The sequence below is a fragment of the Oryctolagus cuniculus genome, chromosome 2 (assembly GCF_051225735.1).
Source record: "Oryctolagus cuniculus isolate XC-2025 breed Fujian yellow rabbit chromosome 2, ASM5122573v1, whole genome shotgun sequence".
In the NCBI taxonomy this organism is placed as follows: domain Eukaryota; kingdom Metazoa; phylum Chordata; class Mammalia; order Lagomorpha; family Leporidae; genus Oryctolagus; species Oryctolagus cuniculus.
In genome coordinates this window covers 116,518,102-116,537,431 of record NC_142868.1, presented here as the reverse complement: position 1 = coordinate 116,537,431, position 19,330 = coordinate 116,518,102, and the positions used below count along the sequence as shown (strand labels likewise).

At 56.2% G+C, this 19,330-nt stretch overlaps 1 protein-coding gene across 10 annotated transcripts; it reads right to left on the bottom strand.

Annotated features, from left to right (window-relative positions):
* Positions 1–23: 23 nt before the first annotated feature.
* Positions 24–15,674, bottom strand: GPAT2 (glycerol-3-phosphate acyltransferase 2, mitochondrial). 10 transcript variants are annotated; one of them, XR_016229189.1, is made up of 22 exons: positions 15,524–15,664; positions 10,317–10,446; positions 10,104–10,217; positions 9,344–9,417; positions 8,877–8,981; positions 8,521–8,649; positions 5,700–5,799; positions 5,173–5,306; positions 4,812–4,911; positions 4,501–4,713; positions 3,990–4,112; positions 3,747–3,829; positions 3,330–3,448; positions 2,650–2,720; positions 2,322–2,580; positions 2,086–2,234; positions 1,865–1,942; positions 1,367–1,498; positions 1,166–1,230; positions 1,014–1,079; positions 714–769; positions 24–333 (listed from the first exon to the last, which is right to left on the bottom strand). XR_016229189.1 is itself a non-coding variant. In XM_051836060.3 (22 exons), the coding sequence occupies exons 2-22, from the start codon at positions 10,377–10,379 to the stop codon at positions 217–219; spliced, it is 2,406 nt and encodes an 801-aa protein (XP_051692020.3). In that variant the 5' UTR covers positions 10,380–10,446; positions 15,524–15,664; the 3' UTR covers positions 24–216. The 10 variants fall into 10 exon arrangements, 8 of the variants coding, with proteins under 8 accessions (XP_051692020.3, XP_089182200.1, XP_089182201.1 ...); XM_051836060.3 differs by having other exon boundaries at positions 1,166–1,286; XM_089326074.1 differs by having other exon boundaries at positions 1,166–1,286; positions 4,821–4,911.
* Positions 15,675–19,330: the final 3,656 nt, after the last annotated feature.

The following is a 19,330-nucleotide window of genomic DNA, read 5'->3' as shown; positions in this document are numbered from 1 at the left end:
CACAGGCACACCACAAGCGACAGTTGGGTTTGGGAAGAGAACTTGCTCTGTCCCCTTGTTTATCACAGCAAAGGATGGAGACAGCAAGGGATGCGCAACAGTCAAACAGCAACGATTTTGTAGCCCAGCTAAGGGTTTGCAGCCTCGTCCGTCGTCTGGCTCCGGGACATGGCTGCGTCCAGGCTGAGGAGTCAGCGCAGGCTCCGTTCCCCAGGTCTAGCTGCAGATGAACTGCCGGATGAACTGTTCCAGCTTGTCTTGATTGTCCCGGCATGCAAATGTGTGGGACAGGTGGAGCCTGGGGCCTGTGGGACTGGGCGTCTGCTGCAGCACCTGGGCAGGAGAAACAGACTGAGCACCCTTGCTGTGGGGACTGCGCACACAGGGACCAAGCCCACGTCCCAGAACTCTGCAGTCTGGCTCCTTAGGTCTGTGTCTGTGTGCAGACACTGCCCCATCTCAAACCACACTCAGTACCCCACCTGGGAGTGTGAGGAGCCAGTGGTTTGGGAGACCAAGAGGGACAGGAAACCCCTCCCATCTCCAGCCTCCTGTCCCCGCATCTGTTCTGGGGAGACACCAGGTAAATCCCTGCATCTCAATGAGGCATCACCAAGGCCAGCCCTGGGGGGGGGGGAGCACATGAGGGTTTCCCTGGGCAACTTGCTCTGGGGGTGAGAACAAGGGGACAGGGTGATGTGACAGTCACTCACCCCCAGGTCTCTGAAGGTCCAGATGGCACTCACGGCGAGACTGGGGTCCACACACTCTGGAGGGAAGAGAAGGGAAGAGAAGTGAACGTTTGAGGGAGGGAGGGAGGGCTGGGAGCCACTGGGTGCAGGCTTCTTGTCCTCTTGTGTAAAGAAGGAACATCCCAGGGACAGCACTCAGACAGGACCCAAGGCTCAGCCACTGTGCCGCACACCTTCCTGGGGCTGGGCTGCCACTGCCCAGCAGGGGGCAGCAGCCACCAGCAAACCTCTAGGAGCCAGGGCTGGCTGCTTGGGACTCACCAAAGATCCCTTCCTCCCTGGCGGTGGCCTGCAGGAACTGAAGCAGCTGCTCTGTGTAGCCTGACTCTGCAGGGGAGAGGAGACCTAGCCCAGGCCCGCGGCCAGCCCAGGCAGAGCCCCCAGCTTGAGGACTGAAGGAAGTGAGGTCTTACCGGAGTCCGGCAGCTGGCCCTGGTGCAAGAAGACGGCCGCCTGTGCAAAGGCCTTGAGCAAAGGGCTGAGCAGGCGGCAGAGGAAGAGGAAAAAGTCAGGGCAGCGTGACTGCTGGCTGAGCTGGAGGAGGACAGGCAGGGTGAGGACAGCTCCCACTGCCCCCCAGCACCTCCCTCTGGGGAAGTCTTCTCGCTACCTACCCTGAAAAACCGGCCCTCGGCCTCCTCGAAGTCATCACTGTCACTGTCGGTGAAGTCCCCACTCGGTCTCCACAGCAGCTTTCCGCTCAAACGCTGGCGCCCGGTGTCACAGGCTGGCCTGGAACCTGGGGTCTGGAGGTGACAGGAGCCATTGGTCCTTGTCACGTCGGCTAGGGATTAGCCTTATGCCCCAGACCAGGTCTGTGTAGATGAGAGCAGTAAGAGCAAATCCAGGGAGCCCAAAAGGAGCCCAGCCAGTCTGTGGGCTGCAGGAAATCAGTTCCCCCTCTCATGGGCCACAGTCCTTTGGACAGAAATGTGGGGGGCAGGAAGTGTAGGGAGCAGATCCTGTCATCTCCTGGGGCAGGAGTGGTAGAGGTACAACCCAGGTTTCCCTGTCCATCGAGCCAGGGGGCTCCCATCCAGCACACACAGGGCAGGGGAGGCTGCAGGAAGCTCAGCCCAGACAGGGCCTTTGTCTCCAACCGCGTGGCCTACCTCCTCAGCAACCAGAAGCCCGCACTGGATCAGACGGTCCAGCACCTCCTGGCAGTAGCAGTAGGAAGACTGGCACGGCTAGGGAGAAAGCAGCACTTGTGTGGCCTCAAGAAAGCCAAGCCCACAGGCAAGGGCTGACCAGAGGCGGGGCACAACCTGTCCCACTCCCAGAGGGCGTCAGGACAGGCCCAAGGCCACACTGGGCCCAGGGGAGGCCTGACCTGCAGGAGCAGCAGGTCCTGCGGCAGCAGGTGCAGCAGCAGCAGGATCTGGCTGTACAGGTCTTTCTGGCTCAGGAGCTCTATGCCTTGCAGCTCCCAGGGTCCCTCTGGTGGCACTCTGCTGGCCAGCAGCCCCCGCACAGCACAGGCTAGGTGGGAAGCAGGAGAGGATGAGGGGGAGCCAATCCCCTCATCTCTGCACACAAATCCCATCCAGCCTGGCCCTCGGGACTCACCACCCACAGCCTCACTCAGGAAGGCAGGTAGCAGCTCGGCGCTCAGACGTGCCAGGTGCGTGAGGCCAGGGCCGGGCCGGGGCACCACCAGCAAGTCCCCCTGGTGGATGCGCAGCAGGGCCACGTGCGCCCGCAGCAGGCTCAGTGTGTGCTGCACCAGGCACCGCAGCTGCCCAGAGAAGCCCACATCAAAGCCTCGCAGCAGCGTCTCCTCCGTCAGCCAGGAGAACTCCCCCAGGAGCTGTGACAGGACCACGCCCTGGGTGGGCAGAGCAGGGCTGAGCACGGGGCCACGCCCCTCCCTGGGCCCCACCACACCGTACCTCACCTTCTGGTGTTTGAACAGCAGCAGCGTCGCCATGATGGCCGTGCTCATCACCGCTGAGCTTGCCACGCCAGCTGGGGCCAAGAGTGCGGTGCTGGTCACATCATCTGGCCAAGCCTCACCCGCCACATGGCCCAACCCCAACTCCACCCCAGCGAGGTCTCAGGAGAGCCCAGAGAGCTGGCCTTCAGCACGTAGATTGACAGGCCAGAAGCTCAGGGACTTCCCCTTCATCTTGTAGGGCCTACCTAGCCCCAAGTCTCTGCACCAGAGAGGCACTAGGTCACAGAATTCTGCCAGAGCCCTCCGGTCACAAGCCTCCGTCCCATGACCCTCATCCCCATATGCAGCTAAGGAGATCAGGCTCAGAGAGGCCACATGAGGATGTGGGATGAGGCTGGCTGTGACTGGGGCTCTGGGCTGGCCTCTGCCCTCGGCACGGTTGTCTGACTGTCTAGGCAGCCATCTGGGTGCACTCATTCAGCTGCTCCCTCCTGCTCTGCTGGGTGCTCTGCTCTTAGGGGTGGGGGAGGTTCCACCTTACAGACGTCCCAAGTGTGCCATGAAGGGAGAGCAGGTCGGTGCAGACACTCACTTGGAACACAGGGCCCTGACTGGCCGAGCCACAGAGAGAAGGCACTGCTCAGGACCCGCCCCCAAAGTCCAGGGCTAGTCCGTCTCACCACTTAGGATGTGATGGCTCAGTCTCCTGACCAGGTGCTGGTCTTCTTCCTTGAGGGCTAAGAGGGGCGCAGTTACTGGGGTCCACTCCTGCTCCTTTTCAGTATCTGGGACAACAGAACTGGGACAGAGACACAGATCAGAGGATGAAGGGACCAAACCTGAAAACAGTGGGGGAAGCTGGGCCTTTCTCAAGGTGAAGGCGTTTCTCCCTCCCAGTCCCAGAGGAGGGGTGGCTTATGTCACCTCAGCTCCTTGCAGGCCTGGGTGCATATTCCACACTTAAACTGCAGGCAAGACGAGGGCGTGGTACTGTTCAAGACGACCCCACCGCAAGCTGGTATGTTTGGGGGAAGATGGCGTATTCCCCACACAGGCAGGTGCTAAAGGGCTGAGACCCAGGCACTCCCCTGCCTTACCATTGGCCCAGCACGATGGGCTGCAACAGCTGTTCCAGGGTCTGCCTGCTGCTCCAGCAGCTTCTGGCATTGATGATGTATTCCTGTCCAGGACAAGGCTCTTAGATGGCCTTCTCTGGCCCACCAGAAACCCTGCATAAAGCCCACCTAAGGCAGGCAAAGCTGTCTCTGCAGAGACTTTGAGGGCCATGCTGCCAGGATGGATCCCCAGGCACTCCCAGCCCTGCCCAGTGGGCTCCATACCTGCAGGGAGAAGGGCTGGGCTAGGTGCACCCGGACGCAGACCCGGCGACGGCGGCCCCAGCAGTTCCACAGGCTCTGCAGGACAGCCAGCGCCACTGTCCACAGCCCCAGGGGAGCCGAGGTCTGGAGGGAGGGGAGGGTAAAGGTGCAGCTCCTCATGGGAGGGCGCTGCTCTCAGGTCTCACTGTGCTCAGGGCCCACCTCACTCTCCAGAGGCACCCCCTGCTACCGCCTGCTCAGTTTTATCTCAGGGCCGACCTGATGCAGGACCGCTTCCTCTCAAGCTCCCATTTCCTCATCCATGAAACAGGAGAAACCCTGCCTTCCCCACAGGGTCTTTTGAGGAAGAAATGTGAGGATGGAGATGCAGGGAGATGCCTTTGCATAGACACATGCTCACGTACCCGCACTCTGACCCCAGCCCTAGGGTGGCTCAGCCACACAGTACTGCCTCCTGTCTGCAGCTGGTGTCCATTTGGGATCCCCAGGGGCAGTCGTGCCAGGTGCTCACATGGTAACTGTCACATGGTGCATCTGGAACCAGGTCATAGGTGATGGCCACTGGCACCAGCATAGCATCTGGGATGATGCCCAACTGGACTGTCTGCATCACCAGTCCTAGCCAGGCTTGGCCCAGGGCTGACAGCCGAGGCCCCAAGACTCCAGGGGGCTCCTCCAGGAAGATGAGCAAGGGCTGTCCGCTGACCAGCAGCTGCTCCATGGCCTGGAATGGGAGGGAGCGAGGGCAGGTTTCAAGGCCAGAGAAGAAACAGACCCTGTATCCTTGACCTGGCCCCACACAAAGCTACTGGGGGTACTTACGGCACGCACCACGGCCCTTGCCAAGACCCCCTCGGAGCTGTCCAGGGAGAGGTTGGCCTCTGGGGGCAGGAAAAGCCCCCCAAGGTTCCTTATCAGAGCTCTGTGGGGCACAGGGTAGAGCCTGATGAGGGAGGGGTCTCTGGAGGTGGGGCTGAGCCAGAGACTAGTGATAGCCTAGGGCCCCCAAGAGCAGCGTGCGTCTTGCCTGAACACCTGCAGCCATAGCCCTGGGACCCTCAGCTGACTCCCTGTGAGCCCCACAGGCAAGGCTGCCATGCTGCTGGGAGCAGAGGTGCCAGGAAGAGGGCCCCTCCCAGCCTGTAACTCCTCCCATGTCTGTCCAGGGGCACAAGGCTCTTACCGGAGGGCAGGGGAGCAGGTACGGGGATCCCAAGCCACACGGAGCACTCCCAGCCCCTGAGAGAGCAGCACAAAGGGCAGCAGGAGCCCATCCAGGAGGGACTTGTGAGTAGAGAGGAAGACGAGCGGCAAGCCCTGCTCCAGGGAGAGCCAGAGGGAAGTGCCAACCTGTCCCCACCCTGAACACACAGGAAGCCAAACCCCAGTGCCTTCAGACCAGAGCAATACGGGAAGGGGGTGGGAGGGAGGGAGGGAGGGAGGGCTCAGCTGAAGACTTCTTGCTCTGAGCATATTTCTCAGAGTAGAGCAGCCTTCCGACAACTTTTAAGGTAATGCACTGACGTCATGGTTGTGAGGACCATGATGAAAAGATGTTAGTGGAAGCCCTGTGGGAGCAGGGCCGTGAGACATGGAGAGAAGGTCACCCAAGAGCACTGCATTTTTCCCACCAGCCGATGGGGCTGGCCTGACTCAAGAGCTTGGCCCCAGCCTCTCCCCGCCATCCCCACCCCAGCACGGGGGCCTTACCGCCTGGGCTGCCTTGTGGACCATCTTCATCTGACCCTTGTGCAGCTGCACATTCAGGAAGAGGCGGTTCAGGAACCGCAGGAACACCCAGCTGCACAGCCTGGGGAGTGAATCCGGGTCTGAGCTGCAGCCAGGGCGACCCACAGCCCGAAAGACTCAGCCCCAGCACCTCAAGAGCTGCACAGCACCACCCGGAGCCAGGTGGCACTACTGTCCCCATTTTACACAAGAGAAAAGTGGGGCTTAGGCTACAGAGGTGCTTAATAGTGGAGAAGGTTGAGAAGGGGTGGTGCGGGCACACCAAGGCCTCTGTGAGCAGCTGCCTCCATTCGCCCCAGGGGAGACTGGAAGCTCCAGACTCGCCCCAGGCAGAACTCAGCCTGGTCTTAGCAAACCACTGGCGAGATGGGATGCGAGGGAAGCGTCAGTGATACAAGAAGGAGCGGGGATAACTGAAGGGCAAAGTCCCTGGTAGAGGCTGGGAAGGGGACAGACGTGTACATGCAGGTAGCAGGGCATTGTAAACAAGCAGCAAGTCTCCACTGGGTGGCTTCTGTATCTCCACGAAGCATGACACGTGGCATCAGTGGGTAAGCAAGAGAAGGAGCAGCCTGGACAGGCTTGGCAAACGCCATGTGCCCCTGGGAGATCTGTACTTACAGGGACCACCCACCCAGTATGTTTGGCTGGCACCATTCAGCTGCTTAGGTACACAGAGAAGGCAGGCAGCGGGGGCTGTACCCAGAGACTTTCCCATGTGTTTTCATCACAACGAGCCCAGCACCAAAGCTAGGCCAGGAGGGAGGGCAGGATGGGAGGGGCTGACAGTTGGTGTAAAGGTAGTCAGGTCTAGGGACTGGAATCACACAACAAAGTTGACGAATGCCAGGGGAGGCGTGGTCAAGGTCACCAGCAACCTCTGCTTTCTGTCCTATCAGTATCCCAGCCGTCACTCACACGTGTAGTCCTGGGTCCTCCATCCTTTGGCTATAAATACCACTTAGGGGCTGATGCTGTGGTGCAGAGAGTTAAGCCCCCACCTGCAATGCTGGCATCCCACTACGATCGCCCATATGAGTCCTGGCTGCTCCATTCTGATCCAGCTCCCTGCTAATGTGCCTGGGAAAGCAGCAGAAGGTGGCCCAAATGGTTGGGCCCCTGCACCCACATGGGGAACCCAGATGAAGTTCCTGGCCCCTGGCTTCAGCCTGTGCCAGCCCTGGCCATTGTGGCCATTTTGGGAGGCAAACCAGCAGATAGAAGATCTCTCTCTTTAAATCAATCTTTAACACACACACACCCCTACCTATATGCTAAAGCTTCTCAAAATCTGTCCTTCTGAGTTTGACTCCTACACCCAACTGCTCCTCACTGTCTCCACAGTGTGGCAGGTACTGAAAACTCTTTTATGTCCAAAGCATCCTTCGAAACCAAACCCACTTTTCCTCAAGCCCGCTCCCCTCTGTACATACCACCAGGTACAGGCTGTAACAGGGCTTCCTGTAATTTCTTTTCCCTTTACCACCCCAGCCCTGCCACCTGGTCCACCAGTGAGTAAGGCAGCTCCTCGATGCCTGCATGTGCTTTTCTGCACGGCCGTCCAGCGTCATTTCTCACCTGAGCTAAGAGTTGTCACTCCCTGTTTAAAACCCTTTCCTCAGAGATCCAACCCCACTTTCTCTTATGGCCCACCATGAGCTGGTCCCCTTTACCTCTCAAATTCATCTCTATGGGGCCAGCGATGTGGCATAGCAGGTAATGCCACTCCTGCGGCACAGGCATCCCATGTGGGCACAGGTTAGAGACCTGGCTGCTCCACTTTGGACCCAGCTCCCTGCTAAAGCGCTTGGGAATGCAGTGGAAGATGCTCCAAGCCCTTGGGCCCCTGCACCCACATGGGAGACCTGGAGGAAGCTTCCGGCTCCCGGCTTTGGCCTGGCCCAGCCCTAGCCACTGCGGCCATTTGGGGAGTGAACCAGCAGATGGAAGATCTCTCTCTCTGTCTCTACCTCTTCCTCTCCTTCTCTGTAACTCTTTCAAATAAATAAATAAATCTTTAAAAAAAAATCATCTCTAGCAGCTATCTTCCTCACTTGCCAGCTTTTAAGACTGATTTATTTATTTGAAAGTCAGAGTTAGAAAAGGAGAGGCAGAGGCACAGAGAGAGATATCAATCGATTTTCCATCCGCTGGTTCGCTCCCCAAATGGCTGCAATGGACAGGACTGGGACAGGTCAAAGCCAGGAGCCAGAACTTCTTCTGGGTCTCCCACGTGGATGCAGGGGAGCCCTTGGGCCATCTGCTACTTTCCCAGGCACATCAGCAGGGAGCTGGTTTGGAAGTGGCACGGCTGGGACTAGAACCGGAGCCCATACTGCGCCAGTGCCACAGGCAGCAGCTTCACATCACAGCACCGGCCCCGCTTGCCAGCTTCTAAACATGCAGCCCTTTCCTGCCCAGGGCCACGGCTCCTGCTGCTCCTTCTAGCAAGGCTGCCTCCTCTCCCCGCAGTTCTCGTGCCGCCAACCCTGGCTCCTCTTGGCCCTGGTTAAACTCCCTCTCCCTTCGCTTCTGCTGTCCTTAGTATTGCCCTGTTTCTTTTTACATGTATCTCTGTCACCCCTCACACCCCTAGAACAGGACCCTGCATCTAACAGGTGCTCAGCCCTGGTCAGGGAGGTGGGGCGGGGAGGCCGGTGTGACAGCAGGCTGCTGCCTGTTCTGGTAGATATCGTCCAGCTCCCCAGAAGGTGTGTCCAGCCCTTCCCCAGGCCCAGCTTCTCCAGAAGGGCACAGGACCTGGCCCAGGGGCAAGTTTTACCTGAGCAGGAAAGGCCGTGGTGGGGCCTGGATGTGGCCCAGGATGCGCTGCACGTCTTTCTTCACATGACTGGGCACCTGGTCTTCCTCAGCCCCTCCAGCGGCCCTCCCTGCAAGGAGGTTCTGTACCCTGTGACAGTAGGGGGTGGGGTGGGAGGCTGCTGTCAGGCTGGGGCAGGCCCAAGCTCTCCCAGGGCACAGCCTCCCGTCTTCACCCTCCTTTGAGAAGGGCCCAGGCAGAGCTAACACTTTGGAAGCCCTGCCCCAGCAGGCTTCTTGGCCACCCCTGCCTAGAGCTTTCATCATCCTTTTACAGACCCCAGGAATGCCAGTTAGACCCCAGTCCCTGCCCCTCACCCAGCGCTTTCCATGATCTTCTGCGGGATGTCCTGGCAGGGGGGTACGTGCTGCTCCAGGGACCACAGGAAGTAGCAGAGTCTCCGAACTAGCCAGCCCCGAAACCTAGGCACAGCCCCAGAAGGGAAAGATGGTGCAGGAAAGGTCCACCCCAGCTGGGGCCCCTGGGGCATTCCATCAGGCAGGGACTACACCGCACTCCCACATCCCAGAAAACACCTGAGCTTGGCTCGTCAATGGAGCAGAGAGGAACCACTTGCCACCCTGTGCCCCAGTCCCACCTCTCCCCCTGCTGAGCAGGCTCTCCGCTGAGGGCCTGAGACACAGCGGACAGTCCCTCATGCTCAGAGGAACTGCAGGAGAGGGGAGCACAGCCCGCCTCTCCTCACTGCCGTGCGGGCACAGGGCCCTTCCTCCCCTGCGGCAGGAAGCAGGGCCCCAGCAGCCCTCTGCTCCGCTCTCACTACCTGGTGTTCTCCTCCGTCACCAGGATCACGTTGCAGAAGCCCAGATCCATGATGCTTCTGTGGAAGAGGGACTCCTGCCAGGGAAGAGGCATGGACAGCATGTCCCGGGGGGCCTTTGGAAACTGGTGAAGGAAAGGCCCTGTCCTCTCCCCACCCCCCGCCCCAGTCCTTGCCCAGTGGCTTGGTGAGTCTAGCAGGAGAAAGGACTACCACACAGTACTTCACAAAAGATGTCTGACCCCAGAGCCTGTGCTTGCTCAGGAAAAAGTTTCCACGCTCAAAAGGGCAGTGCTACGCCCTGTCCAGAATCAGCTCTTTGAAGAGAAGTTCTGCCCTCAACAGCAGAGAACACACAGCCTGGATGTCCATCAAAACTCAGTCTCAGCATCTGCACATGGCATGGACACACAAGCGGTCTCCAAGCACGTGCTGAGTGCTGCGAAGCCTGAGGGGGCGCCACCCCATACTGAACAGGACTCGTTCAGGCCCGGCCAGACATCAGCTCTCTGGGCACAGCCCCACTTCCTCTGAGCCCCTCTGAGCTTCCCACCTGTCTCTCTCAGGCTTGGGAGACTGCTGCAGCCCCAGAACTACAACCACACCAGTACACCCATTGCCCTCAAAGACAAAACTAGAGGCTGGGATCAGGTAGGGGCCCCGCTTGGAAAGACATAAAAAGAACAGCTTCCCAGAGCTGTGGCCCCCAAAGCCAAGCTACCCCAAGTTTCCAAGAGTGGGGCTCAGCCCTGCCATCACTTACCCAGCTCTTAGGAGTACAGGTCTGGCAGCAGCGACCCACAAAGGGGCGATACTTCCCCAGGAATGGGGTGACAGCCTCCAGCTTCATCCCAAAGCCTGATGACCACAGGCTGGTCTGGAAAAGGGTACAGGGAGAGGTGAGAGGTCCTTGGTGGAAAGAGGGAGACTTAAGGGGTGAGGGGCACCAGAGACGGAATGGGAGGGCACACACTACCTCCTGGCCACTGTGGCTGCTCCTCTGCTGGATTTGGGGTCTGGTTTCCAACATGGTTTCCATGAAGGTCTGTAAAATCTGGGACCCTGGTACCTCTGACTCCTTCTATTTCTCTCCACAGGAACCTGACCTTGGGAAAAGTGGAAGGAAGCAGCCATAAGGAGTCTGAGCCATACTCAGGAGTTCTTGGAGTGACCCCAAACCCCACCCCACTCTGACCCAGAACAGACATCCCCCAGGCCTGCAGTGGTAAAGAGAACGTTGGCTGGAAACTGAGGGCAGCTCAGATCTCAGTCCGCCCCACACCCAAGTTGTCTCAGCAAGGAGCCAGCTGTCCTGAGAAGGTCTACAGTGTCCAGGTCGGGACTTCTCACATCACCACGAGGGGAACTGGCTCTTGCCATCGACACACACCTGCCACCTCCCAGCACAAACGGGGCCATACTGGGGACTCAGAACCCTTCTTTGCAGAGGGAGAGGCCACAGACTGGACTGGCAGCAAGGAGGCAGGAGTCTGCCGAGGGGGATGGGGACCACGCGGTCACCAGGTCCTGCGCACCTGTGCTTCCCTTGCCCAGCAGAAGACAGCCCTTTGTCTACTCAATCATCACGAGAATGTGGGCAGCTCGGGGTCAGAACACGTAGAAGTGCCACGCAGACATATCACAAGGCATTCTCATCTGGCTGGGGACAAGACAGACTTTTCCACAATCAGCTCCCTCTTACGCAGCTCTCTCTACAGAAGACAACACCTGGTTGGCATCTCATCAGCCCCTCCTCCCCATCACAATACTGAGCTGACAAAAAGCTATCTTCCATAAAACAGCACTGAGCACCCCAATCTCAAAACTGCACCCTAAAAACCCCTCCCTGATCTCTCACATGTCCCTGGGTGGGCTGGCCTAATTATTTGCAACTTCCTCACCCCCACCGTACTACACACAAGCCCAGCTTGGAATGCCTTCTCCCTTCCTGGCCAGCCCTCAATCCTGCCTATGACTCTAAGTCCATGAGGCCTCTGGAATACCTTCTAGGTTCTCCCTCTCCTCCTGGGGTTCTCCAGCCCAAGTCTGCTGGGCAAGGAGCCTGCAGGGTTAACACTGCACCTCCCCACAGCATCTGAAAGTCTCTTGAGGACAAGGGCTGCGGCTGACCCATCTCTATACAGGGAAGAAGGCCCCAGGAAAAGCCAGGTGACTGATTCTAACTTCCAGGAACTCCTCGGGCTCAGTACCAAAGACACACACTGGAGAAGGCTGACTCTTCAATAAATGGTGCTGAGAAAACTGGACACCTTTACACAGATGTCAGACACTCCATCCCAAACTCTCATTCGATGCACAAATCAGCTCAAAACAGATCAAAGACAAAATGTAAAACCAGAAACTGTGAAAGTACTTAAAGAAAACATTACAAACACTTCAAGACATTGGTGTAATATAATTGGTACGATCATACGATTGGCATGATCAATGATAGTTTAGGTAAGACCCAAAAGCACAAGCAACAAAAGCGAAACAAGATGAGTGGGACTATCTCACACTAAGAAGCTTCTGCACAGCAAAGGAAATAATCACCAGAGTGAAGACATGACTGACAGAATGGGAGGGAATATTTACAGACTACTCATCTGACAAGGGACTAATATCTACAATGTATAAAGCACTCAAAGAATAAAAATCCAGTTATGAATTGGGCAAATTATCTGAGTAGACATTTCTCAAAAGAAGAAATACAGGGATGGGCATTCAGTGCAGCAGTTAAGACGTCCCTAGGGTGCCTGTACCCCATTCCGGAGTGCCTGAGTCCTGACTGCTTCTGATCCACCTCCTATTAATGCGCACTCTGGGAGGCCTGGGTGATGGCTCAAGTACTTGGGTCCCAGCCTCATGTAGGATACCTAGACTGAGTTCTGGCCGCCTGGCTTTGGCCTGGCCCCACCTCAGCCGTTGTGGGCATTCAGGGAGTGAGCCAGCAGATGGAAGAGATCTCTCTCTCTCTCTCTCTCTCTGGAAGAGATCTCTCTCTCTCTCTCTCTCTGCCTTCCAAATAAATAAAAGTAAACAACTTTTGCAAAACAGAAGAAATACAAATGACTAACAAATACATGAATACCTATGCAATAATACTAGCTATCAGGTAAATGCAAATGAAAACCACAATGAGCCACTCCAATCACAGTGGCTATAATCAAAAAAATAAAAAATAACAAATGCTGGTGAGGATGGGGAGAAAAGGGAACCCTTATATACGGTTTGTGGGAATGCAAGCTAGGACAGCCATTACAGAGAACAATAGGGAGGTTTCTCAGAAAACTAAAGAGAGATCTGTCACATGACCCAGCTACCCAGAGGAAATGTAGTCAGCATATAAAAGAGAAACCTGCACTCCCATGTTTGCTGCAGCACTATTCACAGTATCTAAAATATGGAATCAATCTAGATGTCTACTGATAGATGAATGGATCAAGAAAACGGTGCGGCTGGCACTATGGTGTAGTGGGTAAAGCTTCCACCTGCAGTGCCGGCATCCCATATGGGCACTGGTTCAAGTCCTGGCTGCTCCACTTCTGATCCAGCTCTCTGCTGTGGCCTGGGAAAGCAGTAGAAGATGGCCCAAGTCCTTGGGCCCCTGTACCCACATGAGAGACTTGAAAGAAGCTCCAGGCTTCAGATCGGCACAGCACCAGCCACTGCAGCATCTGGGGAGTGAACCAATGGATGGAAGACCCCACCCCCACCCCTTGCCTCTGCCTCTCCATAACTCTACTTTTCAAATAAATAAATATTAAAAAGAGGCTGGCGCAGTGGCTCAATAGGCTAATCCTCCACCTGTGGCGCTGGTACTCCAGGTTCTAGTCCCAGTTGGGGTGCCGGATTCTGTCCCGGTTGCCCCTCTTCCAGTCCAGCTCTCTGCTGTGGCCCGGGAAGGCAGTGGAGGATGGCCCAAGTGCTTGGGCCCTGCACCCCATGGGAGACCAGGAGAAGTACCTGGCTCCTGGCTTCAGACTGGTGCAGTGCCGGCCATAGCGGCCATTTGGGGGGTGAACCAACAGAAGGAAGACCTTTCTGTCTCTCTCTCACTGTCTAAGTCTGCCTGTCAAAAAAAAAGAATAAAGAAAACCTGGTGTATGCAAACAAAATATTGTTCAGCCATGAAGAGGAATGAAATTCTGACATTTGCAGCAAAATGAATAAACTGGAGATCATTATGTTAAGAAAAAAAAAGCCAGACACAGAAAGACAATTACTGTACGTTCTCTCCTATGTGGAAGTTTCTGTCAAAAGTCGAGCTGAACTTAGAAGAGAATAGCGGAGGCTGGAAGGACTGGGGAGAGGGGGCTATAGGGAGGCTGGATAATGGGTGCCAGACACCCACAGAAGTTACAAGCTCCACAGCACAGTGGGGCAACTTTAGTTCACAGCAATGCATTACAGGCTCCAAAGCTAAAGAAAAGATACAGAAATGGAGATGCTAGTTACCTAGCGATCACTTCACATTGTACATATGTTGCTATATTGCACTGTACCCATAAGGACGTACAAGTATTACATGTTAATAAAATATAAAATAAAGAATTCCTCAGGTTCTCCTCTCTGCTTCTCTGTTAACACAGTTTAGAACAATGAGACTTGGCTGGCGCCGCAGCTCACTAGGCTAATCCTCCACCTTGCGGCGCCGGCACACCGGGTTCTAGTCCCGGTCGGGGCACCGGATTCTGTCCCAGTTGCCCCTCTTCCAGGCCAGCTCTCTGCTGTGGCCAGGGAGTGCAGTGGAGGATGGCCCAAGTGCTTGGGCCCTGCACCCTATGGGAGACCAGGAGAAGCACCTGGCTCCTGCCATCGGATCAGCGCGGTGCGCTGGCTGCAGCGCGCCAGCCGCGGCGGCCATTGGAGGGCGAACCAACGGCAAAAGGAAGCCCTTTCTCTCAGTGTCTCTCTCTCTGTCCACTCTGCCTGTCAAATAAAAAAAAAAAATAAATAAAAAAATAAAAAACCTATGAGACCAAATAACAATAAGACCAAGTCTGTTACAGGACGTTGGTTCTGGGGAGCCCATCCCAAAGGCCTGGTGTGAAAACGTCTCAGAGCCCCATTCAGACACTCGGCAGAGCGAGGCCCCAAGCCAGGGCCGCAAGGCTGCAAACCTGCCTGGCTTGCAAGGAGGTGTCTGCCCCACCCCACAGGCAGCTCACCCCCAGTTCCCAAAGCCAGCCGCCCTAGATCTGTGCTTGCCTTAAAGGGGCAGAGTAAAAGATAGGGCAGCGGGTGATTTCTCCATCTTCCAATTAAGCCAGCGACTCAGCTCTTACAATCCGAAGCTAGTTCTGGAACTTTCTTTTCTAGCACCCAAGTCCCCAGAACAGAGACCTGTCATTCTGTAGCTCCTCACCCAGGACACCCACAGCACCCACTGCAAGCTGGCATCCCGAGGGTCAGATACGCTTCATAATAAATACATCTCCATCCTTCAGCTATACAATGTGCTAAAATTTCATGAATTAAAGACCAACATTTAAAGCCAGAGAGCATGTTACATAAAAAAAAAAAAAAATCAACGATAGCTTCCAGCTGTCATTATTGAAACGAAAATCCGAGCCTGGCATCTCGGAGCACGCGCCCCACAGGGCCTCAGCCGGCTGCAGCCGGGCCGCCACCGCCTCTTTAACCAGGCGGCAGGAGCCCTCCTGCGTGCCCCCGCGTTGATTACACTTGATGTCGGGGGCCCCTGTGCACGTCTGCGTGTGCAGCCCTTGATCGGAGGATAAAACCCAAACCCGGTCCCCGATCCGGAACGCTCCTGCCCCACAAAGAACCACAGAAGGACACATGCTCTCGAGCTCAGCTTGCACACGGCCTCTGCAGCCCACAGTCCCTACCCCTCAGAAGTCAGGTCCCTCGCTTGACCCCTGGTGTGCGTTCCCGGACCCCCAAGATGGACGAAGGGCGCCCCCCTCCACGGACCAAGGTCAAACATCCCATCTGGGCGCCCCTCGCTGGGTCTAGGGTGAGGGGGGCCATGGGCGATGTGAAACGGGGCTCCTCAAGACTATTCACAGACCCGGGTCCTTCAGAGGGGCTTATTTGCCCGACAGGACCCGCACGGCCGACGCACCAACCCGCCCAACCCCCCGCAGCCAATGAAAGGCCCACCAGCCCAGCCCTCGAGGTGGGAAGGCCCCTGAATAACTGGGGGCCTAGTCCTACCTAACACATTCCAGAAGCGGGGACTGTGGGCCTCACCTCACACCCACCGCCGACTCCCGCCAAAGGTGTAGCCTAGTGAGGCGGCCGGAAGGGGCGGGCGGGCTGATCGCGAGGGCAGCTCTGAGAGCCAATTGGAATGCGCGATGGGACCGAAGCCCCGCCCCCGCGCCCTGCGTCTTGCCGCATTCCCTGTGGCCACGTGACCTGTGCTCTGGGCGGACCCCGTGGCCGTAGCTCGCGTGCTGCTGGGGTTGTGGGCGTATTCCTGGGGTGGTTCTGTTTGATTCCGTGAGGACACCTCTGTGAAACACAGGGTACCCAGAAACTGGAGAAGGCCTCGTGGTTTGCCAGGCTGTAGTGAAAGGTTCCCAGGGTCCACACACCACTAAGCTAGAGTTTATGCTTTAGGAAAATTCTGAGTTGGGGACGCTTAGAAAATAAAGACCGCTAGACCCAGCTTGAAGTCATAAAAAGCAAGCCAGGCTTCCCAGTGTTACCTCTCTTGTTAATTAGAACTCCAGGCCATAGTCAGGGATCTCCTGCACCCACAAGGCGCCTGGGTTTCAGCTGGGTCTGTGACAGAGTGTGCGTTCTTATAATTGGTTGATACCCAGCTGCTGTCTCAGCCCTAAGCATCGTGTGAACAGAGACCTTACAGGTTCATTCATCTTTGGATTGTTCCCAACACCCAGCAGGAGACCCGCAAGTGGTAGGCATGCAGTACAGAATCAAAGAATGAGGGAATGACTCTGCATTGTCCTTGCACTGCCGCCCATGTAATGAGCCCACCTGACATGCCAGAAGATTCCATCGTTTCAGAACCTCGTGACACTGCAGGAACAAAAGTCTATATGTGAGCCCTGCTGGGCCCACGCTAGCAGAAGCTGGTTCACGCGGCTGCCTTCTCTCTGACTCACCACCCTTGCTGTGACTACCCCGAGCCTGCGTTTCCTGATGTAGCCATCTCCCTTCTTTGTACCGTTATGTGCTGATGCAGGCTGCATATCTGGGTCCACTCACTTTCAGTCCTAGGATTTGCAGAGTCTACCTTGTGTCCCATTGTTAGCGTTCTTTTGTATCAGGGTGTCCTGGCCACAACCAGACCTGGTGATTCTGAAGCTTAGGAAGGGGCGTGGGGGAGCCTTTATTTAGATGTAAGTCGCTTCCTTGGAGGGCAGCCTTGAGTTTCACCATCTGTGTAGGCAATTGAAGTTTGCAGTGGTCAGAATGTGCCCACCCCTTCTTCTTAGGGAGATCTAATGCTGAGAAGTGGCTCCGAGGCAGATGCTTCAGATGGAAAGTTGCTTGGACCGTGACCAGCTTGGTCACCAGCAGAGCCCTGGCCTCAGATATGGTGCTCCTTGGAAGAAACGTGTCTGGGGGGGTGGGGGGGTGGCTGTTGCTGCTGGATCTTACGTAGGGTTCTGAGAACTCAGTTGCTTTTCCTGAGGCAGTCGCAAAAGACGCAGGACTGTGACGTCACAGCTGCTATGCCCACTGACTTTGACTGACATGACTCTGGGAGAACCAGAAACTCAACCGGGCAGGGCCCCACGCAATCTGAACTGGGTGTTGGGTTCCCCACCCCAGCCTCAGGCCAGAACACGTGCCCCAAAGTGTCCAGATGCACATAACTAGCCTCCTGGGCTCGGAGGGACAAAAGGCCTCCCTGTGGCTGGGGGAGGGCGCTCTCTGAATGCAATGGTGGGCCTTCCTGCTGTGCAGCATCTAGAGACAGACGGGACCTGGCATTGGGCTAGCCAGACAGGCTCCTGCCCTCTCCCTGGCAATCACAAGGGAAGTCGGAGAAAGGGAGACATAATGGTTACTTTTAGATGTCAACCTGACTGGGTTAAGGACACCCAGATAGCTGGTAAAACATTATTTCCAGGAATGTCTATAAGGGGGTATCCAGAGGAGACTGGCATTTGAATCAGTGGCCTGAGTAAGGAGGATGTGGGAGACCCAGATGGAGTTCTTGGCTCCTGGCTTCAGTGTGGCTCTCAGCCTCAGCTGTTGTGGCTATTTGGGGAGTGAACCAGCTTATAGAATATTCTATCTATATCATTTCATTTTTCAAATAAATGAAACTTAGGAAAAAGGAGGTCCAGCATTGTGGCACAGCGGGTTAAGCCACGACTTGCTATGCTAACGTCCCACATGGGAGTGTGAGTTCAAGTCTAGGCTGCTCCACTTCCAACCTAGCTCCCTTCTGATGCTCCAGGGAAAGCAGTAGATGCTGGTCCAAGTACTTGTGTTCCTGACAACTACATGGGAGACCCAGTAGGAGTCCCAAGCTCCTGGCTTTGGCTTTAGAAGGACCTCCACGCAGGTGCACAAGCAGCAAATGCTAACACAGTAGGGGTGGGGCAGTGAGAGCAGCCTGGAGGGGGCAGTAAAGAGGGACTGGCTCAGACTGACAGGGAAGCCTGCTTTCACATCATGACTGTTCGATTATGAGTGACAGGAAGCTGAATTCAAGTTTTTTTTTTTTTTAAAGGAAAATGTATTGACTCAAGTGACTGAAAAATCCAGGGGTAGGTTAGATTGCAGGCTTAGATGGATGCAAGTGCTCAAATAATGTTATCTGGTATCTCTTGATGCCTTTCCCACCTGCTGTCCTCCATGCAGGCCCACTTCTGCAGCTCACGTCCTGGAGTAGCAAAGGTGGCTCCCAGCACTGGCAGGTGAACGCTCTCCCAGCGAACTAACCAAAGATGTTAGGGGAGGGGGAGTTGCTTTCCAGAGGTTTCCACAAAAGCCCCTGGGCTGACTGCCATGGCTTGAATATGGCTTCTCTGCTCCATGAATGCATGCAGGAGTTTAATCTCCAAAGTCATAGATTAATGGAATTAAGAGGGAGGGAACTTTACCCAGTTGCAGCATTTAAGGTGGAGCATGAGCCAATCCTAGTGGCTTTATAGACAGAGGGAGACAGACACACAGACACAGACACACACACAAACATGCTGGCTCTCGCCGTGTGTTGCTCTGAGCCGCCGCCGGGACTCTCCTAGCAAGAAGGTCATGGCCAGAGGAGACCCCTGGAAGTTGCACCTGCCTCAGGTATTTCATTACAGTAACAAACAATAGAATAACACACTGACCCTCTTTGACCCAGAGAATCCCGTGCTATGCCCACGGCCTACAGACACCCGCAGACAGGAAAGGGCTCTCCCAGCGTGAGCAAAACTCGGCCACGTGACCTTGACATCTCAGGGAATGAAGCTGGACAAGCAGGTCTAGTTCCCAGGCTGCCCAGCACCCGCATGACAGTCAAGGCCAGCAGGGACCATCGTGTCTGGGAGCCGAGCAGGGGCGGGCCGGGGTCTATGATGGGCAGACTCCACGTGCAGCTGGTGGTGGGTGGCCTGGGGGGGCATTTCCTCTGAGAAAGAAACCCCTGCAGAAGTGCCTCTTTCTAGACCCTTCTCCCTGCCAAAGAGCAAGGAGGCTGGAGGGCTCAGTGTTTCCAACACAAATGACTGGGGAGAGCGAGAGCCCTCATGGGGTCCCAGGTCATTGCAAGAGCAAGCTCCCAAGGAAGCGAATCTATATAATCAGGCTGCCAGCAAAGTACTTAACTGCCCAGTATTCATCCTGCGCCAGACACTGAGCAGCGGGAGAGAGAATGGTCACACGCCCTCAACAAAAACCCTTTCTGGCCTGGGCCCAGGGCCTGGGCCCTTTCCAGCACTAGCCACCAACCTCCCCGCCCTGCCTGGCCCCTGTGCAGCTGGTGGGTGGCTGCTGTCACTGTCTCTGGGCACACTGGGGGTGAAGCTGGCCCGGGCAGCACCATGGTGG

Excerpts from the sequence above, each read along its gene's own strand:
- GPAT2 (XM_089326071.1), bottom strand. The coding sequence starts at position 10,379 with ATGGAAACCATGTTGGAAACCAGACCCCAAATCCAGCAGAGGAGCAGC. Across the intron at positions 4,912-5,172 it reads ACCTGCTCCCCTGCCCTCCG|AGCTCTGATAAGGAACCTTG; the intron begins GTAAGAGCCTTG and ends TGTGCCCCACAG. Across the intron at positions 2,721-3,329 it reads GAGCCATCACATCCTAAGTG|CTGGCGTGGCAAGCTCAGCG; the intron begins GTGAGACGGACT and ends TCTTGGCCCCAG.